This window comes from Nycticebus coucang, chromosome 18 (genome assembly GCF_027406575.1).
Source record: "Nycticebus coucang isolate mNycCou1 chromosome 18, mNycCou1.pri, whole genome shotgun sequence".
Taxonomy (NCBI): domain Eukaryota; kingdom Metazoa; phylum Chordata; class Mammalia; order Primates; family Lorisidae; genus Nycticebus; species Nycticebus coucang.
In genome coordinates, this window is record NC_069797.1 from 35696254 (window position 1) to 35712357 (window position 16104).

At 46.2% G+C, this 16104-nt stretch overlaps 1 protein-coding gene across 1 annotated transcript; it reads left to right on the forward strand.

Moving 5' to 3' along the window:
* The first annotated feature begins 3753 nt into the window (after positions 1-3753).
* On the forward strand, positions 3754-7198 carry LOC128570018 (histone H2A.N). Its single transcript, XM_053568860.1, is given in 4 exon segments — positions 3754-3783; positions 3785-3869; positions 3872-3912; positions 6808-7198. Coding segments are annotated over 4 exon segments (339 nt in total). The 3' UTR covers positions 6991-7198.
* The last annotated feature ends 8906 nt before the right edge of the window (positions 7199-16104 follow it).

Sequence of the window (16104 nt, forward strand, 5' to 3'; positions counted from 1 at the left end):
TCTTTACTAATTGCAAAAGTGCTATTGCACTGAGCTGAAGTTGGCTGTCCAGGCACATGGCTAAACTCCCTAGGACCGGGACCACACCCTGCCCAGCCTTTTCTCTCCAGCTCCTCCAGCTGTGCCTGGTGCCCAACAGGTGTTTCTTGAGAAGCAGTGAGATAATTAGCAAACTAATTAGTACATGGATTGTGTAGGTGTGTTACTATATTTTAAGGGCCTTAGGCCCCCAAGCCAGGCAATCACTAATCTCAAGCTATTCTGGTCACTGGGAGTGTGCTAGAGCTAGAAAATTTGACAGTGTGGTAGGAACCCACGAGAGGGAAAATGGAAAGACATATCATAATCGATTCATGGATTGATGAATCATAAAAGTACATAAAAGTCACTTACGGATCTTGTCAAAATGCAGATTTTGATTTAGTACGTCTGGGGCCCAACATTCTGTATTTCTGACAAGCTCCCAAGTGATGCTGATGCTGCTGGTCGTGGTACACTGTAAGTAGCAAGACTCTGAGTCACCTCAGTGGTCATATAATCAAACATCCTCCTTTGCAGGTGGGCACACTGAGTCCCAGGAAGAGCAACTGACTGACTAGGTCAAAGTGAGGCATTGGTAGAGCTGAGACCAGAAGTTAAAATTTCTGATTGGAGTAATGAGGAGTTTCTGCTCCCCCACATGCTCATCCAACTAAGAGGTTGTTCTGGATGAGAAAGAGTGCAGGAGGTGGGCTGAGCAGAAGCAAGGAGGAGAAGCACCCTAGATCTGCTTTAGGTAACCCCAGCACCTCCATTCTTGCCCCATGTCTGAGTGGGGGGGCCTCATGTCTTCCTTTTCTCCCTTCCCCTTTTCTTCTAAAACAGTGGTTCTCAACCTTCCAAATGCCGCCATGTATTTTCATTGTTACAAAGGGGTCGCGACCCACTGGTTGAGAACTGCTGTTCTAAAAGCTTAGAGTAGAAGTTCAAGAAAAGAGATTGTTGGAGTTGGAAGAAAACCATTCCGATTCCTTTCTCCCTCCACCTGACAAAGTAGCAAGTACTTAGTATTATCCTCCGCCATCAGTATTTGGTTAATATCTATAGATATTAATGTTCCAGGAAGATGTGAAATTGTATTTAAGGTGACATCTTCTAATTTGATCCTCCAATCCCTTTTCCTCCTGCCATTCACCCAGAATCTCTCAGTTTCTGAACTGGTAAGCAATAGATCAGCTGGTAAGCTGTAGCAATATCCATCTTCTAGAGTTAAGAGCCTGAAATGAGATGACATTAAAATGACAGTGTGACCTCTGGCTTTTTCTGATCGACTCAGTTAATTCTTCAGACTATCTAGAGCAGTGGTTCTCTCCCTTCCTAATGCCGTGATGTATTTTTCATTGTTATAAAGGGGTCGCGACCCACAGGTTGAGAGCAGCTGATCTAAAGATAGAAATAATAGGAGCCATACTTGTATCCAAATTCTGACAACCCAAACCCTTAAAGAAATGATACAAGGGGAACGTTTCAATTATTTAAAAGCAGAATCAACAAAACCTGGGAGATCTCAGAGGGCATGTAATCCAATATTCTGTCCAAGGCCTGAGTGCCCTCTATCACGTACTGTAACATGTGGGTCTACCTGGGCCGTTTGTCTCATCAGGCTTCCCCCATGTCCACAGATGTCTCCACATAAAAACAGGACCCAGCACTCTTTCCCTCAGTCTTAGTCCCAAGCCACTGTGCCTGGCCTCACTCCATGACCTGGATGCCAAACAACTCCCAACTGTCCCATCTTCTGGTCTTGTTACTCATTATCCCTATTTATGAGTTTGGTTTGTCCTTTGGATCTGATGATGCCCCACTAAGATAGGACCAGGTTGAAGCGAATGATAAGCACATTGGGGAGCCAAGGTCAAGGCCAGGTAAAGAGAAGCCTCAAGTCAGTCTCCTTTTTACCGTTTCTGTCAAATCTTAACTCTGTTTTTGCTGATCTTTTTGAGGTCCACCTTCTGACTTTGCTTTCCTCCTAACAGTGTCATGGTGACTTTCTTTCTAGTGTCCTTTCCAAGTCTCTAATTAGCTCTTCTGCACTGAAGAGGATCCGGTTCAGAGCGACAAGCCCTCCACACCAGGGCTGGTATGGGGATACCCACATTTTAGGTACCAGAGGCTTAGTTAGATGGGGCTTAGAGATCTGGATCGTGATAAGCAGTCTAGGAGAATTTGCTGCAGGTGGGCAGGGGACCTAACTTGGAGAAATACTGATGGGAATTTTAGTACAGATTCACCAGCGTTCAGGTCCTAGCTCTGCAACTTACTAGCTGCCTGGCCTTGAACAAATTAGTTCATCTGCATAAGCCCCAGAGTCCTCCTTATAAAGATGATAAAACCACATCTCACCATGAATAAGGTGATGTTTATAAAGTACTTTGTATAATTCAAAGCAGGTCGTAAGCGCCGAATTAATCCAAGCTAGTATTGCTATTAGTGTGATTGCTTCTTTTATCTTCAGAATAGGGAAATTATTAGCAGATTATTTATTACATGTCCTTTTGAATAAACTGAGATTTCAAACTGATGGCTGTGACTCTTCTGATCACCCTGTTATTTTCCCGTGTGAATGTTATGATCCCTATGGGTAATTTATTACCATTTTCATGCACACCTATGGGCCTTGTACTTAGTAGGGGATGACAACTTCCCTCATCTTTTGAATAAGTGAATGCCATCTGGCAAAGCTCTCTGTGCCATTTCCCCACTGCAACATCACGTCTGTTCTTCCTCCCCTTGGACAACACCCTGGTTCTCTGGTGACCTCTCATCTGTTGGTTCATGCCAATCTGGTCACTTCCTTGTAGCTGAGCTGATATACTAATTGCAGGAAGTCTACTGCCTCTCTGTCTACAGTTTCTCAAAGTTCAGTCTGTGAGACTGAACTGTACTGTGGGTACAGTTTTTTTATTCCTACCCTATCACATGAGTCCCTAAGTTGCTATTGCATAACCAGGTATGTGCTTGCCTTTCAGACACATTTCCCTTCCATTACAAATACACAGGGCATAAGCACAGTGTCTGTGAATGGCTGTCCCCTCCAACTCCAAATCTTGCATAATTGCTTTAGGAGGGTTTTATAGATCAATGAATCCCTTATCAGGCTGGCTATCAGATTCACCTGGGATGCTTTAGCAACCTACGGGTCCCACTAGCAGTATTTTTGAATTGCAATCTTAGTGGCTGAGAACCATGTAAGAAAAACACCTGGAGTTAGCCACATTAAAAGAATAACTTCTGAAATGAGCACTGCCTAGTAAGTTCATGGCCATTACATACAAGTGGCCTCTCTCTCTTTCATAGGGGATAGACCCAAAAAAAAGTATAAGATTTCTTTTTTAATTTTCTCTTTTTTTTCCCTTTGGAAAGACAGGGGTTTGGGTATTGCTCAGGTTGCCTCAGACTTCTGGCTTCAAACAATCCTCCCATTTTGACCCCCCAAAGTGGTAGGATTACAGGTGTGAGCCGCTGCACTCAGCCAAAAACTTAAGATTATGAATTTCCTACCCTGGGCTCCTTTAAGGATTGCAACACAAGTCAGTTTTAGACTTCATACCTAATGTCTCGTAAGGATTCCAAGAGCCTTCCTCTTCTGCAGGTGCAATCACTAATTTTATTAGGAAACAGTGCCTTCCAGCTCTCCCTATAAAACCACTTGAACGCACACACTTGCCTACAGCCAGTGCTCTGAGCTTGTGGTGTAAGGACTGAGCCTTCAACATGTACTTGATTTGCTTCAGTGACCTAAGATTTTTGTAACAATAAGACTGAAATTTATTTCCCAGCCAAAAAGAAGTATGAGTTGGCTGCTGGGAAGGAGAGAAGCAGAAGAAAGAAGAAGAAGGCCATTTTAGTCGCATGGGGAAAGTCCTGAAGCGAGTGAGTTGGCGCTGTCTTGGGGGGAGCTTAGAATGGCCAAGAGAGGTATCATGTGTTAGTGGCCCTGGGTGTGATCTTGACTTCAGGATCAGGACTGCTTCTTCACACATGGGGTTCCTGAAAAGTTATGTGCACACAGCTTCTGTACACTAGATCTGCTAATGGCTCTCATCTTCCACTTGGTTTTCATTCTGTTGGCAGCGGCTCTGAACACCTGAGCTCTTACCCGCTCTTTCTCTCTCATCTGTTGACAGGCACTCTGTAAACTGATGCTTAAACACCCTCTCCTTTTCTTGTGGAGGGTAGATTCACCACCTAGTCTGTTTTGTAACTTTGAAGCGTCGCATCTATCAGGTCTTCCTCAAATAAGGCTCTGCATTTAAAATGTTCCTCCCATGGGTAGGCGCTCTTGATCCTTCTGCCCACCCAACTTATTCTAGGGCATGTAAATGGTAGAAAACAAAATTAGGAAAATCTTCCCTTTCAAAAGCTTGGGAGGTTCAAAAGATGTAAGGAGAGTCTATGAGAGAGGTGCTGGAGCTTAGTTTTGAGTTCTATTTCTTCACAATAAGGAAGCAAGGATGAGTGTTCTTGTGTGTTGGGAAAGCTCCCACATTCCAATTGTCTCATTTTGAATCTGCTGCTTATCCTGGAAAAAGAAGAGGAAATGGGAACAAGGAGAGATGGGAAAAGGATAGAAGGCATTTGATATTTAGAACACAGTTTCTCAAGCATAGCACCGTTGACAGTTGGGGTCTGGATAACCTTTTGTTGTTGGGGTTGGTTCTGTGTGTTGTAGGCTGTTAAGCAGCATCTCCAGCCTCTACCCACTAGCGCCAGTAGCACTCTCCTGGTTGTGACAATCAACAATGTTCACATATTGCCAGATGTCCCCTGGAGGGCAAAATCACCCTCAGTGGAGAACCACTTGTACAAAGCCTGCATTTGGCTAAATAGGACCTCTGTGGGAGAATTTGCAATAAGCAGTACTTTGGGTATTTCCTAGATATTCCCTTTTTTTTTTTTTTTCTTTTGAAACAGAGTATCACTCTGTCGCCCTTGGTAGAGTGCTGTGGCATCATAGCTCACAGCAACCTCCAACTTCTGGGCTTAAGAGATCCTCTTGCCTCAGCCTCCTGAGTACCTGGGACTACAGGCACCCACCACCATGCCCAGCTAGTTTTTCCATTTTTAGTAGACACAGGGTCTTGCTCTTGCTCAGCCTGGTCTCAAAATCCTGAGTTCAATATATCCTGCCTGGGCCTTTCCGAGTGCTAGGATTATAGGCATGAGCCACCACGCCCAGCTCCTAGACATTCCCTTATAATAATTTTTTTTTTCAACCTGCCCTTACCTGCATGGGCCTGGAAGGCCACTCTGCTTCCTTGTGCCTCCCAAGGCATGAATCTGTGCCTGGCATCAGCCTCTCAAGGTGCTGGGAGGTTAAAACAAGATGTTGGATGAATAAATGTATTGTGAGTCCATGTCCAAGACAGGGCTGCTGCGGGAACTCAGATGGAAGTGATGTAGTCTCCTATAAAGGGGCTCAGCAGCCTGCGGTGGGAGAGGGGGGTACTGAGGAAATACCTCTAAATTACTAGCAAGAGACACTTTTTCAATCCCACATCAATCCTTTCCTTTCACATAAAAGGAGCTGAGACCAGTGTGAGAAGATGACTTCCTTAGTAATGTCTCATGTCCAGGCAGGGCTAGGGTTAGAGCCCTAGAGATGACCCTCCAGAGTTTCTTTCCACTACTCTATCCCTGACATTAGATAAGACTGCTAATGACGGGCGGCGCCTGTGGCTCAGTCGGGAAGGCGCCGGCCCCATATACCAAGGGTGGCGGGTTCAAACCCGGCCCTGGCCAAACTGCAACCAAAAAATAGCCGGGCGTTGTGGTGGGCGCCTGTAGTCCCAGCTGCTCGGGAGGCTGAGGCAAGAGAATCGCTTAAGCCCAGGAGTTGGAGGTTGCTGTGAGCTGTGTGAGGCCACGGCACTCTACTGAGGGCCATAAAGTGAGACTCTGTCTCTACAAAAAAAAAAAAACAACAAAAAGACTGCTAATGACATATGGCAGCATGTGATAGGGCCCTGAGACTGCAAAGCACCCCGCGCTCAGCAGGAGGGAGTCAGTAAGGTTTTGTGGAGCACAGATAAGCAGGAGGTGGCACTGGGGAGGAGTGCTAAAGGATAGATAGGATCTGAAAGACGGAGTTGGAGCTGGGTGCCGCAGGGCAGTGGTTAGAGCGCCAGCCCCGCACACAAGGGATGCCGAGGGGCGGCGAGTTCAAACCTTGCCACCTGGGCCTGATTAAGAAAAAAGAACAAGAAAAAAAAAAAAGATGGAGGTGCATGGTAAGTAGAGGTGACGGACAAACTGTGGCTGGAAAACATAGGGACTCATCTGAGGAAGAGCAAGTTTTCCAGCTTGGCTAGAGACCAACTCGGCACAGGAAGTAATAAGACGGTAGGAAGGCTAGAAATTGAGAAATGCTAACACAAAATGCTCATCAATGTGAAATGTCAAGTGTCAATGTACATCCCAAACTAAAATCATGCTTTCCATCTTGGTGTTAAATGTTAAAGCCACTTCTATTAGGAAAAAACCAAGTCACAAAAGTTGAAGTGACTGTAGTCTATTATCCAAATGTTATCTTTTCTGACCAGATACAAATGACCCTCCCCTCTTCTTCCTCTTCCCCAAGAGTCTGCCGATAGGTACAACAGCCTATTTTCTTTGATCCCGTCCCTGCTAGTATCCCTTTGTGTGGTTTCTGCTCCACACGTGCAGTAATCCAGGCAAGCCATGAGTCCTGGGTGTTGGGTTAGGCCATAAATTGTCCGCGCAGAGCCTCTACTGCTCTCTCTCACCCCAGTGCTGTTTCTCCCCCAGGCCCACCCTGACTTCAGCGGGCACACCTGGGTCCTGGATGCACTAGGCTCTCTGGATGACTGGCAACTGGAATGCGTAAGCCTGGAGGCATTTCGACTGGCCTTCTATAACCACAGGAGAGCTGTCACCAGCAGAGAGATCCTCGGAGCGGTCAAGCAGAGATCCTCTCAGAAGAGCTTGTGAATAAATGAAGTTGTTCTGAATGGCCCTGTTGTTAAAAAGAGTGCACTTGTCAAAATTGGATGTATGTCAGAGGGCTGGGCTGGAAGACAAGGTGTCTGTTGCACACAGGTCTCTGGAGCCTGTATTTTCAGTGTCCAACTTTATGGAAAAAAAAATTCATGGAAGGCATTTCTCTGTGTATGCCTGTGCACTTAGTATGTTTGTCAGTGGCTATTTAATTTCTCACTTTTGTTTTGTGCTTACCCATTGTCTTTTTGGAGAACACGAGTCAAACCATAACACCATGTACCCGCATCTCTCCTGCTCCAGACCGAGGGTGGGACTGCTGTGCTGCAGTGAACTGAGATCACAGGGTTGGGTGGAGCTCCTTGCACAGGCACAGGGGTATGAATCCAGCGAGGGGTACTTGAGAGCAGATAGCATTGCCCACACTCGCAGTGGAGAGAGCAGTGAGCACTGCTGCCGGCTTCTGGCTTCCCATTCCCCTGCCCTGCCCCTCTCTCCTGACTTTGGTCTTTGGCCACAATTTTCCCCTTTTACCTGGCTTGTGTAGATTGGTATGGCTCTAGGCAGTGTCTAGAGATGCGTGTAGACTCCTGTGGGAAAGGATGAGTTTTGTGTTTGTTTGGTTTTTTACTTAACCACCCCTACCATGATTGATAGGAACTGAAAAAAGAAGGAATCTGTTGCTCTTTGAGTATAAGACTCACAGCATTAGTTATCTATGTAGCACTTATATATAATAGCATGTATGGAATAAGTGTCAAATAAAAAAGCTGGCCCCAAATGCACAAAAAAGAAAATTATAAAAAAAACAGTAAGTTGGGAACAGAAAGAATATGTGGAATTGATTATATGCATTAGATGGGGAGGTGGCATCTAAGAAACTCTGGGAAGTTAAGATGAAAGAGGAGGTGCTAAGAATGAGGAAGGGTTCACGGCTAAGGGAGCAGCATGAGGAAGGGTTCATGGCAAAGGGAGCAGCCTTAGCAAAGGCCCTGAGGCAGGCAGGCCAGCTTTTGGCTTGTCAGAAAAAACTAAATGAAAGCCAGGGCAGCTGGATTGGAACAAGCGAGGAGAATGGGCAGTGGAAGATGAGGCTGGAGGAAAAGGCTGGGGCTGAGTTGTGCAGGGCTTGGTTTTTACTGAGTAAAGAGAGAAGCTGGTGAAAAAATTTAGGAAATTGGCATTTTACTTAGTTTTTTTTTTTTTTTTAGTTCAGATGTAACCTAAAGTGTACAAATCTTAAGCACACCTCAACATTTTACGTATGTATGAGTACACCCAGGTAAAGATGCAGAATATTGCCATCATTGACTTAGTTTTTAAGACCACAGTTGCTGCTGTGTCAAGAATGGATTGAAGAGTGAGGAAAGGGGAAGATTAGAACATTAGAAACCTTCTGTGTCAGTTACTAGAGAGATGATGAGGGTCCAAAGGAACATGAAAATAGAGAGGAGTAAAAGATTGGAAATCAATTTTGGAGATAGAATCAGTCAGATTTGCTCATGGAGTGGATATAGGAATGAGGGAATAATTCCCGACTCCAGTGTTTGGGGGCTTGAGCATTGTGGTCAACCATGGTGCGGTTTACAAAGACAGAAGACGGTGAAGAAGGGCAGGTATTGGGGAGAGGGAGAAGTTGGGAATTCCATTCTGGATTTGTTTGGACTCGTTAATTTTTAAATACTTGTGAAACATGCAAGTGGGGATGTTCAATAGATAGAACTATTCAGGATCTGAAGCAGCGGGCCAAAGACACAAGGCTTGAAGTCATCAGCATAAAAGGGCAGTGCACGGGTCAGCAGGGATGGGTGAGTTTACCGAAGAAGGAGAGGTGGGAAGGAAAAGAGAAAACTCTCCAGGACCAAGACCAAAAAAAAAATTCTCATATTTAGAATCAGATAGTGGAAGAGCCAACAAAAGAAACCAAGGTGGAGAAATCAGGAGAGAGTGGTGTCAGGGAAGTCAAGAGGGGAGATAATGTGATCCAACCTGCTGCGCCCCATCCTCATGGGAATGTTGAGACATTTTTGTCCCTTGCGTCTGGTAACCAGATCACGGTGAACTTGCTTAGTGGAGGAGAGTGGGTGTCAGCTGGATGTGAGCAGGTTGAAGAGTGAATGGGAGGTGGTTAGTGGTAGTCAGTATGAGACAGCTATAAATATAAGGAGAAAGTGCTCAAAGAGAACACAGGCACAGACTGGTAGCCGGAGAGTCAATTGGTATAAAGAGGGAGATTTTTTAGATGACAGATACTAGGTTCTGTAAGATAAAGAGAGAGATGAATCCAGAAGAAAGAGGGATCCACAGGATCTGGAGAAGGGAGAGGGATGGGGTTCACCGTGAGAAGAGGATGTATGCAAATGCTGGTGGGTGGGGTTAGATGTTTGGCGATGAAAAGTTGAGGAAGGTGGTACCTATTTCTTTTTCTTTGTCTTTTTAAAATGAAACAAGTGAAAATAGAATAGGGGCATGGGACGCTGGAAGGTTAACTATGAGGTCGTCGTTTCAGGCAGTGAGAGACTGGGACACACTGGCACAGTCGGCTGCCGGGGAAAGAGGGTGGCGATCATGAACGCAAGGCAAAGCCAGGCCTGCACGACTTCTCTGCCGGGCCCCAGGCTGCAGAACGCCGGGTTTGGGTTTGGGGAGAAGCGAGGAGGAAGGGAGCAGCTCCGTGGTAGACCGCGAACCCAGGCCAGCCAGGAGGCGGAAGACGGGACAGTGAGAACGTCGGGGAGCTCCTGGGAAGCACGGAAGACACCAGGCCTGGAAACTGCGCCTGGGAGAAGGAGTTTGCTCTCTGCAGCATCCTTCCGCGCGAAAGCCACTTGCATGAGAAGCAGCGGTGACACCCAGTGACCACTGCGCGAAGTGCACCCTCCTCGTTTTAGACTGTCCACAGATCCTGAATCTTGTTGGGATGGCTTCAGGCATTCTAAAGGCCAGCTAGGGCTTAGAGTCTTGTTCCTTGTGTTGTGGTGACCTCCAACCATAAAATTATTTTCGTTGCTATTTTTATAGCAATGAAAATTCTAACTAATTTTGCTACTGTTATGAATTGTAATGTAAACATCTGATATGCAGGATGTATTTAGGTGACCCTGTGAAAGGGGTGTTTGACTTCCAAAGGTGTCACGACCCGCAGGTTGAGAACCACTGGCTTAGACAAATGCCCAGGAGTGACATCAGCCTCTTCTAATCCACAGTCGTCCCAGGGAGTGCCATCCTGGCTGAGTCAAGAGCCAAATGAGGACTGCCTTCTTTCCATCACCTCCTGGGAGTTGACTGTTCTTGGGGCTCTAAGAGGGTCCCAGCTGTCTCTGGTTCTGCTTGGTCCAAGCACCAGCAGGGGTGGGGGACCTTCAGCCTTAAGCCAAAATATGGCCTTCTGGGTCCTCAAGTGTGGCCTTTTGACTGAATCCAAATGTTGCAGAACAAGTATTTTTATTGAAAGGAGTGCAGAAGAGAAAAAGGAAGCTTTTCTTTCTCCTTCGGTGATTAAATTAGAAGCATCTTGAAGCCGGGTTTGGTGGTTCATGCCTGTAATCCTCATACTTTGGGAGGCTGAAGCAGGAGGATCACTTGAGCTGTGGAGTTCAAGACCAGCCTGAGCAAGAGCAAGACCTCGTCTCTACCAAAAATAGAAAAACTAGCTGGCATTGTGGTGGGCGCCTGTAGTCCTTGCTACTCAGAGACTGAGGCAAGAGGATCGCTGGAGCTCAAGAGTTTAAGGTTGTTGTGAGCTATGACAGCACAGCACTCTACCCAGGGTGACAGAGTGAGAGAAGAAAAAGGAGAAGGAAGAAGAAGGTCTTGAAATCAAAAGGCTGCAGTTTCCACACCCCTGCAAGAAAAACTCTGTTTTCTCCCAAAGTCCTGGCAGCCATCTGAGGTACTGGGCTTGACTTCTGGACCAAGAGATGGGGTGTTCTACCCATGGGAAATACAAAGATCAAGCTAGGACAGCCAGCCCCCTTTGCAATGACCAAAGGTACTTTTACTGTTCTGACCAATTATCTTCTACCAGGATGGGCTGCTTGTGTTCCACTTTAAGAGGGTAGCAGCCAGGTCCAAGTCCAAGCCCAGGAGGGTCACTGAGGGATGAGTGCTACACGGGGTAGCACACGAGGTGGTTTTTCAGGTGATCAAGAAATGCAGGGAGACTCAGTCTGACTCACCTCCGACCTTCTTCCCTATCTCTTATCTCACCCTCCCAGTTTGAACTTGACTTTGAACTTAAGTGCAGCCTATCATAGTGGAAAGAGCCTGTGCTGAACATGCAGCCGTGTGATTACTTGGCCACATCTGTTTTCACATGTATGAAATGATCGTGGTACTGCGCTGGGTTGTGGTACAAGTCAAGTTAAACAATCTATGTATCAGTGTTTCTTGCACCAACACAGTGCTTTGGTTTAGGGCATTAGTATTGGATATTCTTTTTTTTTTTGCAGTTTTTGGCCAGGGCTGGGTTTGAACCCGCCACCTCCGGCATATGGGGCTGGCACCCTACCCCTTCGAGCCACAGGTGCTGCCCATATTAGTGGATATTTATACCAAGGCAGATTTCATAAAACTTTAAGGAAAAAGAAAAAAACTGTATGGCATTGAAACTCCATTAAGATGGTGAACTTCTGTCACTGAGGGACCCATCAGAGGCAGGGTGATGGCTGATGTCCTTTCCAAGACTGAGAGAGCGCCGAGGGCTTAGCGTCTGACAGACTTAGCTTCCTATCCCAGCTCTGCCAGTTGGGCTTCTTGAACAAGTTCCTGAACCTTCCAGATACTTGGCATCCCCCTGTATGAAGTGGAGACAGTCCCTCTCTCCCTGAGCTGTTGAACAATTAAATAAGGGGTAAAGCACTTAGAATAGAGTAGACCCTCAATGCATAGTATCATGAAGATTCATTAATTCAGGTCATGCAAAACTACATTTTTTTTTTTTTTGGCATATATCGTGGGCCGGCCTCAAGCTTGGTGCTGTGTGATATTGTCTTAATGTGTATCTTTTGAGACAGACAATTGTAGTCTAAATCTCAAATCTACCACTTACTAGTTGTAGAAATGTATTTAACTTCTTTGAGCCTCCTGTGTAAAATGAGGGACGGAATAATATGTATTTTAAGGGATTATTGTAATTATTATATAATTTCTGTAAGTACCTAGGACAGTATCTGTCATATACAAGGTCTTAAAAATGGCAGTGATTATGATTAAAATGATCATGCTGAAACATTAAAAGGAGGAGATGCTGGTGGGTCAGATTTAAACCCAGAGATGAAAATGACTTTATTTTGGCATCAAATTAATCCTTGAACCAACTTCTTCTGTATTAAAGAAAATGTCAGCTAAAAATATTTTAAAAATAAAATACAAGCTATTATTTCCCCTTATATACATCTATCCACCACTCCCTAAATACCTACATGAGAGAGATCTCTTTTGGCTTTAAAGATGGACATGTTAACATACTAGAATGGGCCAGAGAGGACGGTTCTGCAATCTGCTCTTTCAGGAAAGTCTCATCAATAATCCAGGTGCACATGCCCTAATGCCCCTGGGGAATTCCTTATTTAGGGTCTCTGTGTCTCCTGGTCCAACTGCCTCACCTTAGAGCGGTGGTTCTCAACCTTTCTAATGCCGCGACCCTTTAATAGAGGGTCACGACCCAGAGGTTGAGAACTGCTGCCTTAGAGTAAATGTAAACTTGAACTGTATCTTCAGGGGAGATCCTGGCTTAGGTCTGCCCTGCTAGCTGTCAACCTTCCTCCAGCCTTTTCCTTTCTCCCTGCTTCCTGGTCCTGCCTATCTGGCCAGCCCCAGCAGTTCTGAGTGTTTGCTGGCCTTCCCTCCTGCCAGGAGGACAAGCGTTCACTGTGATCTCGGGCCCGCCCACAACTCAGAGAAGGCCTGATCAGTGTATACACAAACCCCTCCCTAGCTGGCTGCTCTTTCCTTGGAAAGGCATTCACTAGTCCACAGACAGGGCCTAAACATTAAAGACAAACATGGACTCAGGGTCCAATCAGGAATTTAAAATTGTGACCCTTGTCAGGCCAGCCTTCCTTCTCTTTCCAGTGCTCTTTCCTTACCCTCTCTGAGCATTTCCCACGTGCTTAACCCTCCTGCCACACTCCCAGGGCTGCCACACTCCAGTGGGTGGGCTTCTTGGCGCTGCGTGTGGGTCTAAAGTTCCTATGCCTCTGTGGAATGACAGTGATGATAGCTAAATTTTACTTTCACCCCTTGCACAGGTGCTCATACAGCACTTACCAAGGGCAGGCACTGTTCTAGATCCTGGGGATCAGCAGAGAGCAGGACATTAGAGTCCCTGCTCTCATGGAGCTCACATTCTGAAAAGGGGGAAGTAATAAACACACAGGGCAACGTCAGAGAGTAGTAAGTGCCATTCAAAAGTCCACATCAGGGCCAGGGGCACGTGAGTGATGGGAGGGGCTACTTTAGCTACTGTGATGGGGAAGACTTTTCTGGACTTAAGCAGACACCTGTACAAAGGGAGTGGGGGGAACATAGGAATAGCCAGGGTTGGGATTCTGGGCAGAGGCAAGGCAAAGCCCTGGGGGCAGGATGAGCTTCAGATGTTTGAGGAACATCAGGGAAGTCCCTTTTATTAATGTCACCCAACCCAGTAGGGTTGAGGACTTTATTTATTTATTTAGACAGTGTCTCACTCCAGTGCCCCGAGTAGAGTGCTGTGGTATCATAGCTCACAGCAACCTCAAGCTCTTGAGCTCAAGCAATCATCTTGTCTCGGTATTTCCATTTTTAGTAGAGACGAGGTCTGGCTGTTACTCAGGCTGGTCTCCAACTCCCGAGCTCAAGCAATCTCAACCACTGCCTGGGCCTCCCAGAGTGCTAGAATTACAGATGTGAGCCACTGAGCCCGATGTCATGGTGAGCACTTTACATGCATTATCTCATTTCATCCTCAGACAACTGTAGGCTGTAGGTTTTACTCTTATCCCCTTTTTACAGATGAGGAAACAGACTGTGTGAACTCTCAGCTCACATAGCTATTAGGTGGAAGGAGAGGCATTAGGAAGGTTGAGAACCACTGGCCTACATGCTAGAGGTATAGGCTTCCCTTCTGCTGCGCCTCTGACAGCCCAGAGGTGAGTTAGAGGGTTTAGTGCAGATTACAGCCAATGTGGGACAACTTTTCTTGTTGGGACAGGACAGGGTGTGTTGCACCTGACTGCTCCTGCCTGTCTGGAAGGAAGAGGCTGCTGCCCAGAGACAGGGATTGGGCATGGAGGTGAAGTAGGTGACTGACATCCCATTTTCTACCCCTGTCTACTGAGCTGTCTTTCAATGGGTATCAACTGCATTAAAAGGATGAGCAAAGGCATCTTTGGTACTTGGTATCCAGTCAGCCAAGCAGCACTATCACCACTCATTTATTATTAGTCTATAACACAGCACCGGGTGCTGCAAAAAGATACAGCCCTGCAGCCAGTATCTGAAGGAAAGAGCAAAACAGAAGGATATCAAGATGGGACTAGGCAGAGGTATAGTACCTGGCTCATACCCAGGGCTAGAGCAAGTGTGGTTTTGCAGGCATCCTTAAACTTTTTAAACAGGGAGCCAATTCATTGTCCCTCAGACCGTTGGAGGGCTGGACTATAGTTTAAAAAAAAAAAACTATGAACAAATTCCTATGCACACTGCACATATCTTATTTTGAAGTAAAAAAACAAAATGGGAACAAATACAATCACACTGCCTCATGTGGCCCACAGGCCGCAGTTTGAGGACCCCTGGTTTTGAGCATGGGATATGTATGAAGTTGGGAGACAGCCGCTCTATTTGTTGTGTTGGAGCCATGACAACTGTCCTATTCCAATGCCCAGGTCCTTGGAAGAACTATCAGTTTCCTGGTTTGGGTGGTCTGAGCTTTGTGTCAGGGAGTGTTGAGTTCCACTCCCTACCTTACCACATATAAGCTGAAAGAACTCTGGCAAGGAGCCTGACTTCTCAGAGGCTATTTCCTCTCCCTCAATCATAATCATACCAGCTATTTAGGGTGTGCTGAGAAGGTCAAAAGAGATAAAGTGTGTCAGATGCCTGATCAGTGTCTGGTACATAGTAGGTGCTCAACAAATGTTCATACCTTGCCTGGGTGAGGCACAGCTTGAACCCATTGGCCAGGAACCAAGCCTCTTCCCTCCTGGCCACAGTCAGTACTATTTCTGATCTGCTAGCTTCCTCTTCTCTAATCACTGGGGTCGGCTCTCAATTTTGGGACCCTTGCTACACAGGCCATATATGAGAGTATTTGGAGTTTAGGGAACAGTCTGGCAACCATACCTTTTGCCTATTTTGGAGGTAACCCCTTTGCATGCAGATATATTGAAAGCTGGATACCACCCCACTCTGACTGTTGCTACCAGCAGAACGTGGGCTGCATTTTGAGAAATTTACGAATTTCCAGAAAAGCTGAATCTAGAATTATAAGTGAAATACCTCGTTAAAAAAAATGTTGGCAACTAATCTGATTATCAACAACAACAACAACAAAAACGCCTCTGTGCGGTAGGGGCTACCAGTTTGCAGAGTCTTTATCAGGCTGCCTGGAATTTAAACTGCATCCTTTGGTACTGGTCACCAGTACTGATCTGAGAACTGGACACAGGACCCTGCCTTAGACCCTATGTTTTCCTTCCAGCTGGAGCCCATGTCCCTTCTGGATCATGATTATGATCATGATCATGATCCTGGACTCCGAAAATCTCTGTCCAAACAGCCCTCAGCCTGCATCCAGGGTCTGTCCTCCATCCTCCCAGAGGCAGATTGCACTGCGTGAGCATCTTCAGGCGTGAAGCAGGGTAGAAGCTATAGTGTGGGAAACGCAGGGGCACGGCCACCAGCCAGAGATCTGCATTTGTACTCCTGGCTGGACAATCATTAGAAGTAGGCTCGTCACTACCCTTTGGGTCACGTTATAGGAGGAGGTAGTTTTGATTCACAATTTACGCAGGGCTAGGCACACTCCAATGCACTGCATGCGGCGTGTCAGTTGATGCTTACTCCAACTCTTGAGAATCCTTTTAAGGAGTCCCATTTCACAGATGGAGGAAGCAAGGTACAGGG